Source organism: Halichoeres trimaculatus, unplaced genomic scaffold, assembly GCF_033239565.1.
Source record: "Halichoeres trimaculatus isolate MK-OKI-2021-1 unplaced genomic scaffold, fHalTri1.1 fHalTri1_scaffold_4, whole genome shotgun sequence".
NCBI lineage: Eukaryota > Metazoa > Chordata > Actinopteri > Labriformes > Labridae > Halichoeres > Halichoeres trimaculatus.
Window position 1 is genome coordinate 36297662 of NW_027437182.1, and position 20808 is coordinate 36318469.

At 44.2% G+C, this 20808-nt stretch overlaps 1 protein-coding gene across 1 annotated transcript in view; it reads left to right on the top strand.

Annotated features, from left to right (window-relative positions):
- naaladl2 (N-acetylated alpha-linked acidic dipeptidase like 2) overlaps nucleotides 1-20808 on the top strand; it is an 894403-nt gene that overhangs the window by 862340 nt on the left and 11255 nt on the right. The window contains exon 18 of the mRNA XM_074668343.1: nucleotides 16182-16380. Coding sequence (XP_074524444.1) covers nucleotides 16182-16380 — 199 coding nt within the window. The remainder of the gene's footprint in view (nucleotides 1-16181; nucleotides 16381-20808) is intronic.

A 20808-nucleotide genomic window follows, 5' to 3' on the forward strand; every position in this document is an offset into this window, starting at 1 on the left:
CCATCCATTTTCTTCCGCTTATCCGGGATCGGGTCGCGGGGGCAGCAGCCTAAGCAGGGAAGCCCAGACTTCCCTCTCCCTAGCCACTTCGTCCAGCTCTTCCGGGGGGATCCCAAGACGTTCCCAGGCCAGCCGAGAAATGTAGTCTCTCCAGCGTGTCCTGGGTCTGCCCCGATGTCTCCACCCGGTGGGACGTGCCCTGAACACCTCACCAGGGAGGCGTCCGGGACGCATCCTCATCAGATGCCCGAACCACCTCATCTGGCTCCTCTCAACGCGGAGGAGCAGTGGCGCTACTCTGAGCTCCTCCCGGATAGCCGAGCTTCTCACCCTATCTCTAAGGGAGAGCCCGACCACCCTACGGAGGAAGCTCATTTCGGCCGCTTGTACCCGCGATCTTGTTCTTTCGGTCTCTACCCAACGCTCATGACCATAGGTGAGGGTGGGAACGAAGATCGACCGGTAAACAGAGAGCTTCGCCTTCCGGCTCAGCTCCCTCTTCACCACGACGCAGAGTCCGCATTACTGCGGACCCCGCACCGATCCGCCTGCCGATCTCTCGCTCCATCCTTCCCTCACTCGTTAACAAGACCCCGAGATACTTAAACTCCTCCACTTGGGGCAGGATCTCCTCCTTGACCCGGAGAGGGCAGTCCACCCTTTTCCGGCTGAGGACCATGGACTCGGATTTGGAGGTGCTGATTCTCATCCCAGCCGCTTCACACTGGGCTGCAAACCACTCCAGAGAGAGTTGAAGGTCACGGCTTGATGAAGCCAACAGGACCACATCATCTGCAAAAAGCAGTGATCCAATCCTGAGGTCACCAAACTGGACCCCCTCAACACCCTGGCTGTGCCAAGAAATTCTGTCCATAAACATTATGAACAGAATCGGTGACAAAGGGCAGCCCTGGCGGAGTCCAACTCTCACTGGAAACGAGTCCGACTTACTGCCAGTGATGTGGACCAAGCTCTGGCACCGGTCGTACAGGGAACGGACAGCTCGTAACAAGCAGCCCGACACCCCATACTCCCGGAGAACCCCCCACAGGACTCCCCGAGGGACACGGTCGAATGCCTTCTCCAAGTCCACAAAACACATGTGGACAGGTTGGGCAAACTCCCATGCACCCTCGAGGACCCTGCTGAGGGTATAGAGCTGGTCCACAGTTCCACGGCCAGGACGAAAACCATATTGCTCCTCCTGAATCCGGGGTTCGACAATCTTACGGACCCTCCTCTCCAGTACCCCCGAATAGACCTTACCAGGGAGGCTGAGGAGTGTGATCCCCCTGTAGTTGGAACACACCCTCCGGTCCCCCTTCTTAAAAAGGAGGACCACCACCCCGGTCTGCCAATCCAGAAGCACTGCCCCCGATGTCCACGCGATGTTGCAAAGTTGTGTCAGCCACGACAGACCCACAACATCCAGGGCCTTAAGGAACTCTGGGCGGATCTCATCCACCCCCGGGGCCCTGCCACCGAGGAGCTTTTTAACCACCTCGGCGACTTCAACCCCAGAGATTGAAGAGCCCACCCCATCATTCCCAGACCCTGCTTCCTCCAAGGAAGACGTGCCGGTGGGATTGAGGAGGTCTTCGAAGTATTCCTTCCACCGATCCACAACATCCCGAGTCGAGGTCAGCAGCGCACCGTCTCCACTGAGCACAGTGTTTACAGTGCACTGCTTCCCCCTCCTGAGATGCCGGATGGTGGTCCAGAACCTCTTCGAAGCTGTCCGGAAGTCGTTCTCCATGGCCTCACCAAACTCCTCCCATGTCCGGGTTTTTGCCTCAGCAACCGCCGGAGCTGCATTCCGCTTGGCCTGTCGATACCTGTCTGCTGCCTCAGGAGTCCCACACACCAAAAAGGCGCGATAGGACTCCTTCTTCGGGTGTTGCCGCCCCGACAGGCACCAACCACCTTAAGGCCACAGCTCCGATCAGCCGCCTCAACAATGGAGGCACTGAACAAAGTCCATTCAGACTCAATGTCCCCTACCTCCCCCGGAACACAGTTGAAGCTCTCCCGGAGGTGGGAGTTAAAGCTCTCTCTGACGGGAGATTCTGCCAGACGTTCCTAGCAGACCCTCACAATACGTTTGGGTCTACCAGGTCTGACCGGCATGTTCCCCCACCATCGGAGCCAACTCACCACCAGGTGGTGATCGGTTGACAGCTCCGCCCCTCTCTTTACCCGAGTTTTCAAGACATGCGGCCGCAAGTCCAATGACACGACTACAAAGTCGATCATCGAACTGCGACCTAGGGTGTCCTGGTGCCTGGTGCACATATGGACACCCTTATGCTTGAACATGGTGTTTGTTATGGACAACCTGTGACGAGCACAGAAATCCAACAACAAAACACCACTTGGGTTCAGATCGGGGGGGCCGTTACTTCCAATCACCACCCTCCAGGTCTCACTGTCATTGCCGACGTGAGCGTTGAAGTCCCCCAGTAGGACGAGGGAATCCCCAGACGGAGCACTCTCAAGCACTCCCTCCAAGGACTCCAGAAAGGGTGGATACTCTGAACTGCTATTTGGACCATAGCCACAAACAACAGTCAGGATCCGTCCCCCCACCCGAAGGCGGAGGGAGGCTACCCTCTCGTCCACCGGGGTGAACTCCAACGTACAGGCACCGAGCCTGGGGGCAACGGGAATCGCCACCCAAGCCCGCCGCCTCTCACCATCGGCAACTCCAGAGTAGAAGAGAATCCAACCCCTCTCAAGAAGGCTGGTTCCAGAGCCCTTGCTGTGCGTTGAGGTGAGGCCGACTATGTCTAGCCGGAACATCTCAACCTCGCGCACCAGCTCAGGCTCCTTCCCCGCCAGAGAGGTGACGTTCCACGTCCCTAGAGCTAGCTTCTGCAGCCGAGGATCAGACCGCCAAGGTCCCTGCCTTCGGCTGCCGCCCAACTCACACTGCACCCGACCCCTATGGCCCCTCCTGCTGGTGGTGAGTCCACGGGAAGGGGGTCCCACGTTGCCTCTTCGGGCTGTGCCCGGCCGGGCCCCATGGGAACAGGCCCGGCCACCAGGCACTCGCCATCGAGCCCCACCCCCAGGCCTGGCTCCAGGAGGGGGCCCCGGTGACCCACATCCAAGCAAGGGCAGGGGAAAGGGAGGGCAAGGGAAACGCTGAACCATTGTTTGTACTCATCATAAGGGGTCTGTGTGAGCTACACTTTGTCTGGCCCCTCCCCTAGGACCTGTTTGCCATGGGAGACCCTACCAGGGGCATAAAGCCCCCGACAACTTAGCTCCTAGGATCATTGGGACACGCAAACCCCTCCACCACGATAAGGTGGGTTCCTCTTATAATCAGGGTCTAACCATTGACACATGCTGATCATTGTCTAGGGTTGCTCCATGACCATAACAGCAGTGTAAAGCCAGTGACCTCACGGTGGCTGCAGTGATCTGTCAATCACAGCAGATACGCAGTGACAGGAGATGAGACATGGAGAGGAACACTGATTGTCCAGAGCAAAGTGGGCCAAAAGTTGGGCAAGTTAACAGACAACTGAGGCAAAATTATGATGCTAATATTGATGGTCAGTGCAGCAAAAACCTTAAACAACTCAGGAAGACAAAAAATATGGAGTTACAGAGTCTAATGACTGGAGATGGTCGTCCTGAAAAATGCAAACTGTAAAAAGAAAAGCACATCAGGTTGAAAAAACATATCTTAGTGACTGCATTTAAAGCCAAAAATAAAAGTAGTCTCTAGATGACTTTCTCTGAATTTCAGTTAAAAAAAAAAAAAGTTTCCTTTGACAAAGTAAATTTTGTCATCAGAGTCTTTTTCTGCAGATTGGTCTCAAGAAGAAAGGGGTTGTATTATAATCAGGGTCACCCTATATTCAGGTCAATATAGTAACGGGGCGCAAGGCTATAATGCTTTGGCAGGAACCTCAATTATGTAAGAAAAAATATTGATATATATATTGGGTATTGCCATTCTGTTTGATTATATGCATCAACGTGCTTCTCAAGACTAAGACAAAATATCAAGATACATATCGTGATATGGCCTAAAAATGATGAAACTTGAAAAAATGCTGAAACAAGTGAGTGTTGTTTCAGTAATAGAGCATATTTTTGCAGTTACTGTGTCTTCATACGATTTCTTGTACCTCAGGTTTCATTCTGTCAAACCTGTGCTCCAAAGCACTGAGGTTCACACAAAACAAAACTCAAACTAAACTTCCTCTCACATGTTTCACAGACCAAAATGTTCAAGTGAAAAAGGTAATTTGTGAAGTACCCAGCGCCTCTTGTTCTGTGCAGTTTTTAGGTTGAATGCCGAAGCAGAGGAGGCAGGTTTCTTTCTAACTCTTTTCAAAAACCCGCTCCAACCTTGACTTTTCTAAACAAACCTTAAAAATTTAGAAAATTAGGCAGAAAAAGAACTCTTCACTTTGGTGTCAGCAGGGAAGAAAGTTCAATCAAATGATTAATTTGCTTGTCCATTCTTTGATTAACAAGGTCACAGAAGCTTAAATGAAGAAAGGACTTTTATTACTCGTTCCAAACAGGATGAAGACACAGCATGACCAGAAGCAACCTCCAGAGACCTGCAACGAAAACTCAATAACAACCTAAATTAGAGACAAACAGCATTTAATGATCCTATTCCAGAAATTTTACCTTTATTAAAAAAGAGTGGCATCATATCATTGTCTTAATAACTGCAGTCTGAACCTGCAAAGATTGTTTTTCCAGCCTGTTTTACTCCAACAGACCAGAAAACACTGAACCCAGGAGTCTTATGATATCAATAAAGCAGTACAAATAAATTAAATGTATGACCCCAGGCACAAACATTCATAAAGTTGAGGTGCTGAGAAGTAAAAATATTCCATCAAGCATAAAAGTCTCACCCTAAAGCTCTCCTTGTGTCTCTCATCTCTCTGCCACGGTTATCATAGGAGGCCAAGTCCCGACTGTATACCCAAATACAAACACACGAATCCCAGTGTGTCAGAAGACGTGATGGATTACAACAGTCAAACAATATTTCATGAGTCCCAGCTGGCTGCGAGGAGCCCCAGCCATTTAAATTTGTAGGAGAGAACAGTTCTCTTTGCTATTTTTGTCCCCACTGTCGTCCCCTCTCCCTCCTGTGAGTCACGCTCTGTTCCGACCTGAAGTTACAGTCTGAACCAGGCTCTGGCCTGTTGAGGAACAATAAGTTATATGTCGGTAGTTAAAGTCTCTTTTTCTTGTTAAGATAAATCTGATATACAATCCCTGCACCTTTCAGTGCTCTGACCTCAGCTAAGTTCAAACTAAAGCCAAACAAACTATCGTTACTAAACACTTTCACCAAAACGAGGAGGTTTCACATCAATTAGTTGTTTCTTTTTTTTTCCTTTTTCAGTCTCTTGTTTCTGTTTGGCTTTTACAGGACTCTACACACCACAGACTCTTCTTATGTTTTTACTCCTAACGTGTTGATCCTGTGTTCTGACCAAGTTTACAAAGCGTATTCCTAAGAACAGGAAACTGTGGCTGCAATCCACACAGGCTCACCTAAACTGGACCACAGAAGACTTAAAACTGTTGCCTGGTCTGACGAGTCTGGATTTCTACACCACATTCAGATGTTCGGCTCAGGATTTGGAGTGACGAACATAAAGGACCCACCTTAGCCTGGTTTAAAGTCCACAGCCTACCTGAGTATTGTTACTGACCATGTCCATCCCTTTATGAGCACAGTGTACCCATCTTCTGATGGCTACTTCCAGCAGGATAACGCTCCATGTCATAATCATGTCATGTCATGGCTAGGCGCTGCCCAAGTAGCTGCCTGTTGCAGCAGCTCTCTCGTCTTTGTCCGTTTCTTGTAATTTTTTCGTCTCTTTTTCGTCATCTTTGTATTTGGAGTGGATCATCACTTTGTATGGTTCATTGTTGGTCATGGACACCAAACTTTTTGTGGCTTCGGCGATATTTTTTATTACTTTTCTCCTTTGTTTGTCTGGAGATCCAACATGTAACCATGGCTGCATTGTTTACATGCAAAATTAGCTGTTAGCAGCCTGTAGCATGTCAATGCTAACTAGTGTAGGGCTTGATGATTTCCCTCGAGCTGAGGAGGAGGCGGTGAGGAAGACGCGCTGGTTCTCGGATGTGAGCTGGGAGGTGTCGACGTGGACCTGTCCTTCCATCCATCGTTGTTGGGAACGTGGGATCTCGCTCCGGGGGATGGATGAGCTAGCCATGCTAATCCAGCGGCATCATGCTGTTCACGGACGTGGCTGACGGAGCAGACATCGGACGCCGCGACACATCGGAGGAGCTTCGCCTGCTGTGAGCAGACAGGATCCAGGAGACAGAGACTGAACAGACTTCTGGGGAGGCTCAGTCCTGGACCCTGTGGAGGTGGAGACTGGCTGGGCTGGAGAGTGGTGGACGGGCTGTCCTCATCTATTTTCTTGTGGACCTTTTTGCACTTTCTACACTCTTTCTTACTTTTGTTTTCTTAAATGCTGCAGTGACTCCTGAATTTCCCCTCGGGGATAAATAAAGTATTTTCTATTCTATTCTATTCTATTCTATTCTATTCTATTCTATTCTATTCTATAAAGCTGGAATCATCTCAGACTGGTTTCTTCAACATGACAATGAGTTCCCGTATTGCAGTGATGACCTTTATGAAAACAAAAAAGAGCATTCAACTGTTCTTTCATAGGGATGGGTATTGGCAAGATTTATTGATACCAATGCCCTCATCAATTCTGCTTATCAATTGGATTCTTTATTAATTCCCTGATCAGTTCCTCCTTTCTGTTTACAAAAAGTAGCTTTGCAGGTTTTTTGTGTCAACATTTTATCGATTTTATAGGTAAATACTAGAATTGTCATTTTAACGTGTTAATTAGATTAATTAATTACGCCGCAAATTAATGCGCTATAAAAATTAATGCAGATTAATCTGGATCCCAAACCCGCGGGGCGTTCAAAGACACACTTATTTTTAAATGTCTGGCATTTACAAACCGTTTGTCCTACTTGGAAAAAGTGGTGTTCTCGTCAGATTTTCAAATTTCCGACGGTCCCTGAATGTATCACACTTGACATCAGCAACATGCTTTAAACCGGAGGGAAGCGAGAGTGATTGTGACTGCCGTCCACATCACGTTTATTCACACGTCCTTTTTGAAAATCTGCAGAAAATCAACCGTTTGCTCAATTCTGTAAAAAAAAAAACAGATAATTCTACATTCTTTACTGCATTAAACAAGCCCCGAATGATCGATATATATCCTGTATTTAAATCTAAACAATTCTTAGAAAATTTGCTTCCATCTTCCTGGTGTCATGTTTCAGCTTGGGGCTGCTCTGCACCAATCAGCAACAGTTTGTGTGTTCAGAGCATGTTAAACTGAGAATACTTCACTTTTCTTTGATCCAAGACTTGAAAAAAGTGTTTTGTACATAGTTCCTCACAGTTTTTTGGCTTTGGCCCTGGTTCTCCTGACCTCATAGAAGTATAGAAGTTCATATTGCAGTGAAAATCGGGTTAACATTGAGTAAAAATGTGACAGAAGCAAAAAACGTCCTAAAAATCAAATCAGCTTATCTTAGGTGCAGGACTGTGTAGATTTTGTAAAGATAGAACCATAACACTTTTTTTCATGTGTTCCTTATGCATCAGGGTACCTAAAATGTGTTGTATATATTCCCACCTTGTTTTTAAATCTTTTAAATGTCTTTTAATGTAATTTTAATGTCCTGGAATTCAAATTCTTTATTTTGGGACCTTAAGCAGAAATGAGATTAAAATGCAATTAATTAGATTAATTAATAACAAATCCTGAAATTAATTAGATTAATTTTTTTATCGCCTGACAGCACTAGTAAATACATATGAACACGGCCAATTAATCTAGATATCTCTGGACTTGAATAAATAGAAATAACTAGAAATCTTTGCACATGGATCCTAGATCTCTGAACTTAAATAAAAATGAGTAAAAATTGCATGTTATGTGACTTCAATGTACTGTTTTGTTATATGTTATTGACGTGACGTGTTATTTTATTTATTTATTTATCCTTTTTTGTTTGTTTGTTTGTTTTTACAAGGACAATGCAAAACAAGAAAGCTGTCAACCCAGAGTAAGCTATAGAGCTCATTTTCATGTGGTCCCTGGGCAGGAAGATGTAAAAGAACATACAATGCAAATTAAAAAAAAACAAGTGCACTAGCATTTAAACAATAAGGAGACCTGGTGCAAGCGCAGGCACAGGCGCACCTGCCCTGCGCCGGCCTTCGCCGCGTGGAGAGGGCCTGACCGGCGCATTTTGCAAGTTTCCTGCAGTGCCAAGAGAGGCCCAGTCAAGGCGCAGAGAGACACAGAGGAGCGCAGAGGAGTGTGTCCACGAGAGGGAGGAGAAAAGCCGTGAGTGGGTTTAACACAGCCGAGCGCTGTTTTCACCAATCAAATGAGCGCCTCTCCTCGCCTTTAAATGCGCTGCGGCCAAGGCGCAGCGTCTGATTGGTCTGAGTGATCCCCAGCACTGCGGTGTGCTGGAAAGACCCGATAGCAGAGACGGTCAGAGCCGCTGTCCCTGCAGCAGGAGAATGGACAGTGGGGACACGAAGCGCGTCACCGTGTGAGCCAGCTCCTGGGACAGATTTAATCTGTTCCTTTGTCATTAATAGGAGAACAAAATGAAGAGACAGTTACACAGCTGGCTTCAGAATACTTTTGATCCACCTGCACTCCTGGTTAGTCATCGCCAAATAGCAGAACCTTTGGTGATATACTGTATACTCTCCCGGTGTCTCTGCGTCATCAGATCACGTTAAAAATAAAGACTAAAACAGAGAAATATGGGAAATCACGGGTAAATCCTGAGTGACATACATTTATTTTGTCTCTTTTCTTCGTCTTTTCTCTCCCTCTTTTCTTTGAATTACATGAAATGAGAGAAGCCAGATATATACTCAGTATCAGATGTTAAGGCTGTTTATTGTTTAATTGTAAGATGTGCATCAAACTTCCAGCTGCCGTCAGGTTAACTTTACATTATGACAAACGGCTTTAATCTGACATCAGATGTGACGGGACAGTTAATATAGATATAAATGTATTTGCTGGTTCAGACAGTTACATTAAATAGTGATTGTTGTGATTGTTTATTGCATTAAAATGTGCCTGACACTCTGGAAACCTGCCTCTGAGGCTTTGTTGACATGTGCGCCTGTCACCAAATTACAGCTGCGGAGGGTGCGCTCTGCTTTGCGCCGAGGATAGACCAGGTTGGAGCTGGCGAGCTTTCAGCGCACTTTTTTCGTAGAAAATTGCCACTGCGCCAACATGAATATGCCGACACCTCCCCCTGGTGCGCCGTCAACTCCCCCTGGCGCCGTCACACCCATCTCTGTGCAGACGGTCTACCAAATTGTCAAATTGGCTCCGCACGGCGGTGTGCAGCACGAAATTAACACTGCGCGGGGTGTGTCAGGCCTGTGCCCCCTGCGCTGCGCCATGAAATTAGAGCCCTAAGTACTCAACAGTCCATCACATCTCATGTCCCAACACGTTAAAAATTATATTTCATTGTCTCTAGTTCGATGCTTCCATAAGACTAAATCAGTGATCACATGATTTTTTTCTCCTTGATCCATAATTACAGTTAACTTTTAAAAACACTGAGGCTTGTATGGTCTCTGATGTTGGTAGAAACTAGGTTCCATTTTTCTACTGCTGGTTTGCTTTTAGGAATTCAACTTTGAAGAATTTATAAAACAGAAAATCAAACTTTCCTTCCTTTAGAGCAGATCCATGGAATCAACCGGCACAGTCTGAACTATATTCGAACTCGCGCATCACGTCTGTAAAAACAGTCTGGATCCCTGTTGAAATATTTTGCAGGTCGTATTACTCAGCGCTATAAACTTTGGGGATGTTGTTGACATCTCTGCCGGAGCCTTCAGTGATTTTAGGGCCTAAGATTTTTGGTGCAGCCGGGGCTTGGTGTGGGTGAGTCACTCTTCCTGGTTATTGTTCTGGAGGGTTTGACATTCAGCCAACGTGTTCACCTCAGTGTTCACCTCAGTGTTCACCTCAGTGTTCACCTCAGTGTTCACCTCAGTGTTCACCTCAGTGTTCACCTCAGTGTTCACCTCAGTGTTCACTGTGCCAGTGAACACTGTGAGCCCTTAAAAACACCTCAACTTTACTACAGAAATAAACAAGCCTGGTTACAAAATATAAGACGGGTCTGTTTTTTAACCAATTTAGACCCTTAATCACCATTGAAAAGATTCTAGTATTGTTAATTTATGTAGCCATTGGAATGTTTTTAAGTTGTTTGGGTTAGTTGAAGAGCAAACAGAAATGTGGGACCAGAGAGTGATGCAGCAGAGTGCCGTGGTGATGCTGGTACAAGCACTACAGCCTCTGTAACTGTGTGCTTAAGCCACAAGGCCAACAGGGGCCCCTTGAAATATACATTTACCTGAAAAACTGCAATCAACAACAACAACAACCTTGTGTCCATGTGCTGTAAAAAGTATCTCTTCTAGTCTTACTGCATGTAGGCAATTTATAAGCGAACACCTGAACACGGACCTTTGTCCTGTGGAGACAGGAACTGATAGATTAAAGGCTTTCCAGCTCAGGCCCAATGGATCCAGCCAGATATCACTGAGCAGAGCCAAGAATAACAGGCCAATTAACAGTAAATGTGAGGTAATTGATTTGCAGTGCCAAATGTACTGTAAAGCAAGCCAGCTTTGTGTTGACAGGCTAATGAGGATGGCATTGTGTGGATAACTGATGTGTGTGCGAGGGTGTGTGTTTGTGTGTGTGGAGACCAGTGGAGTAAATTGATCAGCAGCCAGAGGTAAAAATGGAGGAGTGGGAGTTTACATTTGGACTGTGAGATTCTGAAGAGAACTTTAAATTTTGTCACGTTGCACTCAATCTGTTATTGTTAGACGCTCTGTCTTTTTTAGCCTGTTGGTAAAAAAGTTAAGACTCATTCTGCCTCATGTTATAACGGTAGGACTAGAAAATGATTTTGGGAAAGATTGTAGATTTTTGTCTTTTATTTGACTGTAGTTAATTTTGCTGCTCTTACAGCCCATAATACACGGAAAGTTGAGGCGGTGCAGTCCATTGGTGCATTAGAGCAGTCATTTCCAAAGTCTGGGTCCTGACCCACGGTTGCGTCACCAGAGATTCTTTATGGGTCGCCAAATTAGTTTCCAGTTACATTAGCTACATGAAATTCATGGATTCTTTAACCAGATGAAGTCTCCCCTTGCTGATTTCTTCTCTGATGATTGGCTCCTCATACTGTCATACCTGGTTATATTTTTTATCATAAAGGGACATCGCCACAATGTTCACTGTAACTGCTTTAAAAAAGTCTGAAGCCATGCGCTCAAATAGCCAAAGCCAAGCCGCCATATCTTTTGTACTGTTTTAGAGCACTCAGAGGAACACAGTCACTGTGTCACTATCACACAAAGAGCTGACCCATTGACAGTTCTGATCGCTACGAGGCGCTCGCCGCTTGGTGTATCAGTCCGCGCGCGGCGTGCCAGATATAAACAAACCCAGATAGTCTGCCAGGACAAAGAGACACGACGAGAACTAGAGCCTTATTTAGCGGTGTTTTTGTGTGAAAGCAACACGACACTGCAGAAAACTGACCACTGATCATCTGGGATCAAGAAACACCTGAGAGACAGGTGAGCTTTGATTTCCACCAAGACAGATTTTTACAGAGATCATTTAAAGAAACAGTTAATGAATGGAGCATTCATGTTACTTTTTACAAATGACTTAAATAATAAACATGTCAGTAAGAGCTGCTGGATCTTTGACTCTCTGAGAAAATGCTACACTTAACTAAATCACATGCTACAATAATCAAGGCAGCTAAGCTATGAGTTAAAGGGCAACTCTGGTTTTTTGACACCTGGACTTTATTCATCTGTGTGTGCATGCTCATATACTCACTCAGACAAACATTGTGCAGCTCGGATCCTTCAGAAGTTATTTAGATCCAACCGATTTTAGCCGCACTTAGCAGGGGCCACGGCAAGGGAGCTTCAGCGCAGGACATAATCTCTGCAAAATCGCTCATTTCGGCTATATTTTTTCATCCATCTCCAGTGTTATCATAAAGTCAGCTTATCTACCGTCTTCAGACTACGACTTCGAGTTTGACTCTTGTCCTTACCGGTTTGAGCCTGAGTACATGGACGAGGAGCTCCATGAAAGAAGGATGCAGAGGGAGAGAGAAGAAGAGCTGGCTCGAGTACAACAAACAGAGCACGTCCACGACTCAATGCAAACCGGTGGTGCGCTTGTGGACCGTGTTCGCCTATGGCAACAGAAGAGGAGTGTGTTTGTGATAACGATGGATAGCGATGGATGTAAAAATATAGCCGAAATGAGCGATTTTGCAGAGATTATGTCCCGTGCTGAAGCTCCCTTGCCGTGGCCCCTGCTTAGTGTGGCTAAAATCAGCTGGATCTAAATAACTTCTGAAGGACTCCGAGCTGCACGATGTTTGTCTGAGTGAGTATATGAGCATGCACACACCTATAAATAAGGTCCAGGTGTCAAAAAACCAGAGTTGCCCTTTAACCAAGCTACATGCTAAGCTGAATTCTGAAAGCTATGCTCAACTAAACCCTGTTCTACAGTAAGCAAGACAGCTTACCTATGAGCTAAACCAAGCTACATGCTAAGCTGGACGCCAGGTTAAACAAAATGCTACAGAATGCTATGCTACAACAAGCAAGCCAGAAATACAGACTCTGCAAACACAGATAAAACATTTAAGGGCTAGCCACCTTCAAATAGTACAAAGTGGAAAGATTCACAGTCATTGATGGAGTAAGCACATGTGTGTGAAATAAGGTTCTGCAGGCCAGCAGGTGGTGCCATAGTGACCCATGACAGAACGATGAAGAAAAGGTTGCCGTCATTGCAATGTATGGTGGCTGTACATTACAAAATACAGATTGTTTGTCAGACCTGGGAACACGTTGGTGAACTGTTCGTAATAACTCTTACTGAAGCATTTTGAGAGTGGTGCTGCTCTACAGGCCCCCCTCATTTTTTCCTTTGCCTGATCATTAGCAGCTTTCTTTGACAGCCAGTCCAAGGGGGGCATGAGAAGATGGAGTTAGGCGACCTTTTCAGCCCCTGAAACGGACACTTTTGGAAACCTGGATGACTGCACTTCAGTTTCTAAAGGAGAGGATGACGCAGACGTTTATATTTGCTCAGTGAGACAGTGTTGTCTGGAGCGATCTTAAGCTCTTCATCTTCTCATGCCTCACAGGACACATGAACAAGGTGCAGGAGATTAATTGAATACCTGTCACGTCCAGAGATTTAAAAGACAGGTGAATTTTGTTTTATGATACTATTTAATGAAACTAAGTGATGTAGATACAGACTAAGGAGAAAATCTGGACAAAAAATCAACCGGTTGATGAGTTTGCTTTTGAGCTGTCTGTTTTTTAAAACTGCATTTAAATTCACCCTGCTGTTTATTGTTTCACCCTTTGTTCTGGTATTTTGACCTTATGCAGAAAATTTTATAAAGCATTACAACACAAATCTGAAGAGGGTTGGAGGTTGAAGAAAAGTAGATACTTAAACATCACATCATTGTTCTACAGCTTCAATCCGATGGGATGATTTTTTTTTCCTCTAAATTCTACTAACAACACTCCATGATAAAAATGAAAAAAAAAAAAAAGTTGCTGTGTTTTTAATATTCTTTTATTTATTTTATTTATTTATTTATTTATTTTTGTATTTTTAAAAATTCATTAACAGTAATTAAATTTGTTCAGTTGTTGATGCACCTCTGGCAGCAGTTACAGTCAAAAGTCTGTTTGGACATGAAGCCACAAGCTTGGCTCACGTCTCTTTGTGCAGTTTGGTCAATTCCTCTGTGCAGCACCTCTCAGGCTCCATCAGGTTGGATAGGGAGCGTTAATGCACAGCCATTTTCAGATCTTTTTAGAGATGTTCAATCTATTTTGAGTCTGGACTCTGACTGGACCTCTCAAGGACCTTCACAGAGTCGTCCCATAGCAACTCCTTTAATATCTTGGCCGTAGTATTAGGGTTGTTGTTCTGCTGAAAGATGAACCCTCACCCCAGTCTGAGGTCTAAAGCGCTCTGGAGTAGATTTTCACCCAGGATGACTCTGTTCACTGCTGCATTCATCTTTCCCTAAATCCTGACTGGTCTCCCAGTTCCTGCTGCTGGAAAACATCCCCACAGCATGATGCTGACACCACCACGCCTCACTAGCCACATATACATGGACCTAAATATTCCGCTTGCATTCAGTTTATTTGCTCAAATGGAAAGAATTTGACCTTTGTATACACCTCATTCTGAAAGAAAAGTGCCAATCCGACTGGACATTTAATCAGTTTCCCAGGGGTGGAATATTCCTTTCCCCAAACCGATTGAGGTTTCATGTATCCACTCAAACGGTAAGTTGTCAGGGTGCGTTCTATCAGCGTTTGCTCAGATATGACGTAAGACACAACTAGAGACGTTCCTCAACTTTAAAAATGGCGGCGAGCCGTCAGCACTGGACTGCTGCGGAAAGTTTGTTCTTGATCCAAACTTTGAAAGAAATTAACATAATGTTAAGAATGGACATACGACAAACTCGAAATACAGAGTATTGCAACACCTTGATAAACAAACTGTTGTCCTCCAGCTTTGATAAATCTCGCGATTCTTTTTTTCCGCGCATGCCCCATTGACTATTCTGTTTGATTACAGCGGCACATGTAGACCAGAGATTGGAATATTCCTTTCATGTATACTATTGTTTTCGGAAAAGTCATTCGGAAAGATTCCATTCCGAAAGACGAAAAACTCCTCATGTAACCGTGGCTACTGAAGAGATGGTATGGTCCAGGTGATGAGCGGTGCCTGGTTTCCTCCAAACATGACGCCAAAGAGTTCAATCTCTGTCTCATCAGGGCAGCAGATTTTCTTTCTCATGGTCTGAGAGTCATTCAGGAGCCTTTTAGTAAACTCCAGGTGGGTTGCCCTGAGCTTTTTACTAAGGAGTGTCTTCTGTCTGACCACTCTACCATACAGGCCTGATTGGTGAATTGCTGCAGAGATGGTTGTCCTTCTGGAAGGTTCTCCTCTTTCCACAGAGGACCACTGGAGCTCTGACAGCTTGACCACCAGGTTCTTGGTCTTCTCCCTGAATAAGGTCCCCATCCTTTGATCGCTCTGTTTAAGTGGGGGCAGCCCTCGGAAGGGTCCTGGTGGTTCTGACTTCTTCCATTTACAGATGATGGAGTGCACTGTGCTCATTTGGACAGTCCTTTTCTCTGAAGTCCAAAGACAGTTCCTTTGACTTCATGCTTGGTTTGTGCTCTGACATGCTCTGTCATCTGTGAGACCTAATGTAGACAGGTGTGTGCCTTTGCAAATCAGGTCCAACCAACTGAATTTACCACAGGTGGACTGCAGGATCAGTGAAAACAGGATGAACCTGAACTGTTGAGCTTTTTGCCAAAGGCTCTGTTCATGTGATTTTTTTTTTTTTTTTTTTTTTTTCATTTTTTGTTTTTGATAAATTTTCAATAATTTCAAAGAAACTTCTCCACGTTGTCATAATGAGGTGTTGTTTGTTAGATATTGAGGAAAAAATAATTAATTCTGTTTGGATTGAGGCTATAAAGTAACAACATGGAAAAGGCTCTGTTCATGTGATTTTTTTTTTTTTTTTTTTTTTCTTTTCATTTTTTGTTTTTGATAAATTTTCAGTAATTTCAAAGAAACTTCTCCACGTTGTCATAATGAGGTGTTGTTTGTTAGATATTGAGGAAAAAATAATTAATTCTGTTTGGAATGAAGCTATAAAGTAACAACGTGGAAAAGGGAGAGCAAAGTTTTTTCAGTATTTAAGGTATTTTCAAAGAGATTTCTGTGTCACTTCTAAACCACTGTGAGATTACTTGAAACATCACTTTTTGACATTTTTCATCTGCACTTCTTTTATTTAATGCTCATATATCTGCATATCTGCTTAAAGGTCAACTGCTGTCTCTGGAACAGACATCTTCATACCTTAAAGTTTCGATCTGTGTTTTTTTATGTGTTGTTCTTTCTGTTCCTTCTCTTCCCTCTATATGTGTCTAGACAAGAGCGCGGTGTCTCAGCCTCTGCTGTCATCCGCCTCCTCCCTGAGAGACCACGCAGCCTTCTTTCAGTCTGAGACCATGCGACCTGCAAACGACCCCAAAGAACGCGACCCCTCCCACGTGCGGATGCTGAATGATGTTCTGCGCGACCTGGAGAAGGGCTTCATCATCCCACAGACGCCGCCTGGAGTGTACAGGTAGGAGAAAAAAGAGTGGCTCAGAACCACAGCGGCGATGTAGTTGTTAATGTTGTGGATGTATGTTGCATAAAAGTCAAGACCTTGAAATTGTCTGTGCAGCGCCCGGCTTCTCAAAACCTCCTCCAGCTGTGTGTCAGTGAAAGACTGTTTTTTGAGGGTCAGCAGTTCTTTTCTGTGTGCTGATAAACTTCTTCTTAGAAAAATAAATAACTTTCCATTTGCTCTCTAACATTAATATTTGTTAACATCAGACGGGTCTCCTTAAATTTATCCCCACGAGGGAAACACTTAAGTGAGGGGATTCCATCAGTAAAAGCTGCTTTTTTTCAACCAGTTGAATCTTTTTGAATCATTCAGAAGACATTTTTGGAAAATGAATTGTTGACTTATTTTTCATCCCTCTTCATTTTTCCTACACTTCTTGTTGCATTGTTGCTTTGTGTCATTGATTTTTTCCATCCTGGCTGGAGCTGGGTCTCAGAGGCTGAGCAACTTGCGTCAAACATCGAACTTGCTAGCAACACTCTGGTTCATCCTGAAGGATTTTCAGGACTCCCAAGCCAGATGGGCTCCATAATCCCTCTAGCACACTCTGGGGTCGACTCCAGGGTTTCCTGCCAGCCAGACATGCCCAGAAATCCTCCAAAGGGAAGCACTCAGGAGACGTACTTGTCAGCTACCCAGACCATCTGACTTCTTTTTCACCAGAGGGTCTACTCCATGCTGACCCTGGATGTCCAAGCCCTGGACCCTGGACCAAGCCACTCTTCCGATGAAACCAGTTTAAGCTGCCTGTCTCCTCGAGCTCTTTACTTCCACTAGTTAATCCAAAACAATGCCTTCAGGCTCAGTTTGCTCTTCACCACCTCGGCTGGTGAGACACCTACAATCCTGCTGACGCTGTACCGTCAATCTATCCACCTGACAATCCCCTTTTTATGTCTTTATATGACAGCATGACACAACTTTTTATGTCTGTAATGTCTCTGTATAGTGACGGCATCAAGCACCTTTTTTTGAAGCTAACATGGGGTACTGAATCCATCTGGAATACTCATGCAACAAGATAAAGGGGTTTGTTGGTAGAGAAAACTGCCAATTCTTTCTCTATTTATAGAGGAATTATCAGTCTACGTCATCATGAAGATGCACAATCATTTTGACTGCAGAAGCAGAATTTAGCTCCATTCATTCAGAGGAGTTATAGTTTTTTAAAACACTAAATTCGGCTTGGAAATGTACGGTTGTTCTGTGGTCAGCTGTCAGAAACGATACTATACAACAGAGGTAACGTCTATCAAGTTTGGACAGTTACAGAGCAACCAGTGTTTATAGGAGTTTATAGCGACCATGCTAACTGGTGACTCTCAGCTGAAGGTATCAGTGATTGACAGCCAAGAGTCACCAGTTAACAAGGTCACACTTTACACTGAAACACCAGAAATATCTGCGCGTGTGTAACTAAATGTGGGGTCTTTATCCAACCTCAGTTTACAGGTTTGACAGCAAACAAGCAACATTTACTGCTGATATTCAAAATCCAGATTTGACTTTGTTTATTTAATGAAAAAGAGGGTTTGAGGCCGAGGGTCTGCCCAAACATGAACTCAGTATAGAGAGGAAACAATAATGTGGGTCCACGTTGGATTTCTCCTCTAAAATCGTCTGTCCAACAGATATCTGTCCACTTGCTGATCTCTTCTATCCTCTCACTGCTATTTCACAAACCTGGGAGCCGTTTATCATTCGCATAAGTGCTGATATTAAGTAAAAAAAATGCTTTTTGGAGGTTCACTCCTCTGCGTCGGTTGACAAACCATTGTTCTCTGAGGCGCTTCTGCACTGAAGTTGCTTGCACATCCACCTAAGTTGATAAACAAATAATCTCTTTATAGGCTCCATTTATTATGTTCTTTCATTTGTACAGGTTTTAGTGTGTGTTGGCTGTTGGCACTAACTGTAAAATAACATTTACTTTGATACAACACTGATGTGATAAGAAGACAATTCTAGAGTGTTTCTGAGTGATTTGGCACCATTAACCGTTTCATTTCTTTATATTTAAGAGAAAAATATTAGAGTCATCAACCCCCTGCATTTACCAACAGCGAAAAAGAAGTAAAGGTTTAGTTTTTAATGTGGGGAAAATAAAGACACTTCTTTGACCTTTGAGTTTACAGTTTAAATATAGGGCCATCAAAATTAACGCATTGGATTAATCCATTATCATAATTAATTTGATTAAAAATTTTAACACAATTAACCCATCTGCATCATAAAATGACTTAAAATCCCTGTAAGTCTTGGGCACTTTGTCATAATAGAGTTACCAGCATGCTACCCCCAGCGTGTGCAAAGCAGCAGCTGATCTGTTGGTGACAGGCAGCAGAACAAACTCAATACGGAAGGTGCTAAACAGCACGTCGGCCCTTTTGATGGCAAATTTGAGTCAAAAAAAAAAACTTCCAAGATGCAACAATCAACCGACTTAAAGTATTATGCACACACTGTAGGAAAGAGTTCTTTCCACCAAAGCAGTTTCCGCTTAAAACAGCACATTAACATGAAACACACGTTAGCCAGGGATTCTGCTAGTACTTTGGCTAGTACAAACTGGGTACTTTGGCTGCCCAGTTTGTGACAAAACACAAGGCTGACATCCACTGGTCCCCAACCGCAACAGTCAGGCACACACCAAGCCCAAAGGGGAAACCCTCTGTTGAAGGGTCAGTTAACTGAATAAGATGTTTGTAGTATTCTTTGGGTGAGAGTCCCAAGGTGGCGTTGTTGGTTTTTTAAATTTTTTCTAACACCAGGAGTCTCTCACCAGTCCTTACTTGATTACATACACCATTGAAAAAAAAACAAAGGCACTCTCTGGTCCTACTGTAAAGACTCCATCCATCCTTACAGTGGAAGATTGTATGTCTCAAGAAGAGAAAGATAAAACAACAGCAGTGATGGTGATAAAAACTTTAATTTCACACAGATCTTAGGAGAAAAAAAGGAAATCTGCTCCTTTTCTGAGCGCTCCTCCTTTTACTGAAACTCTAAGTTTGCCAGGGTCCCTAAATCATGTGCAGTCCTGTAAAACACCAGCCATGATTTAAACCAGTCAGCCTTCTCTCCTACACCCACTTCAGTGCCTTCACTCTTTTTTTCAGCCGACTGTATGTACAGAGCGCAGCAGCGATAATGTAACATAAACCTTACAGCTTCACCCTGAACACATATTTATTCACTCTGACAAAAAGAGAGGGCGAAAAGGAGAATAATTTACACCAAACAGGGTTTGATATTTCTTCCATGGAGCAGCCTTGCAGGGCAGGGCAGCAGTAACTCATCGGCCCTGCACGGAGCATGTACAAGAAAGTGAGAGCTCCAGATTAGTTGGGGAAGTTATTTTCGTCAAAGTGTCCGGCTTAAGAATAAACACAATAAATCACATCAATTCACGTTTAGCTAGAACAGCTGACCTTGAATGATAGTGGGGATTTTCCCTCATGGGCTATAAATCCTATTTCATCATACTCATAAGACCTCTGTTTGCTCTGATTTTAACATCCGAACAGAGTCTCTGCTATATGTTCAGTATTTCCCAGCAGCTCTGTCTGCTTTTCAGCTCGATTCCAGCAGGATAAATGGCCTCAGTGTTATTCACAGTTTATGGCAGTAATAGACATGTTAATTGTCCCAGACAGCCATTAGCAACCCAGCTAAAATTAGCTGCTCCATCATGCTTGGAAAGCATTAGGACTTAATAGCACTCATTTATAAAAGAAGTTAGCATTCCCTTACAAGACAGAGACAATTACCTTAAGAGCACAGTCTCTCAAATGTTTACCTTGATGGTTGTGTTCAGGGCCGGCTAAAGGCTCATTGGCCATTTCAGCACTCATTATAGGCTCCATCTTAAACCTTAAAATATTGTGACAGTGTAATAAAAGAGATATTTGCCATGGATGTACCACAGGATAGGAAGCTTTCTGTGATGCTGTGTTTGGTCATTGTCTCTCTGATGCCTTCTTTTTCTCTGACTGACCTGACCTCTGCTCAGGTTGGGTACATGTTAAAAAATCAGGACTGTGTTTGTTCTGAAGAGAGACTGAACGTTTTGAAGTCAGTGTGTGGGAGCCAATCGTTTGTTTTGTTGATGGATTATGCTATGTTTGGTTACTTTTGTTTGGTTTCTATGCAGTTTTGGGTCACATGGGCACTGGGGTGGACACTTAGTAGAGTTATATGGGTGGCTGCTTCACTTGTTCTGTGTGTGAGAGGTGAGATGGGTGGCCATTAATTTTGTTGACCTTTGTTTGCTTTGATTTATGCTTGGCACAAGTGTACAGAAAATAACCTCATAAGTGTGCATGTAACTCTTAAAGCACAGCTGAATAAGAATAAATGAACATAGCTACTCTGAACTCT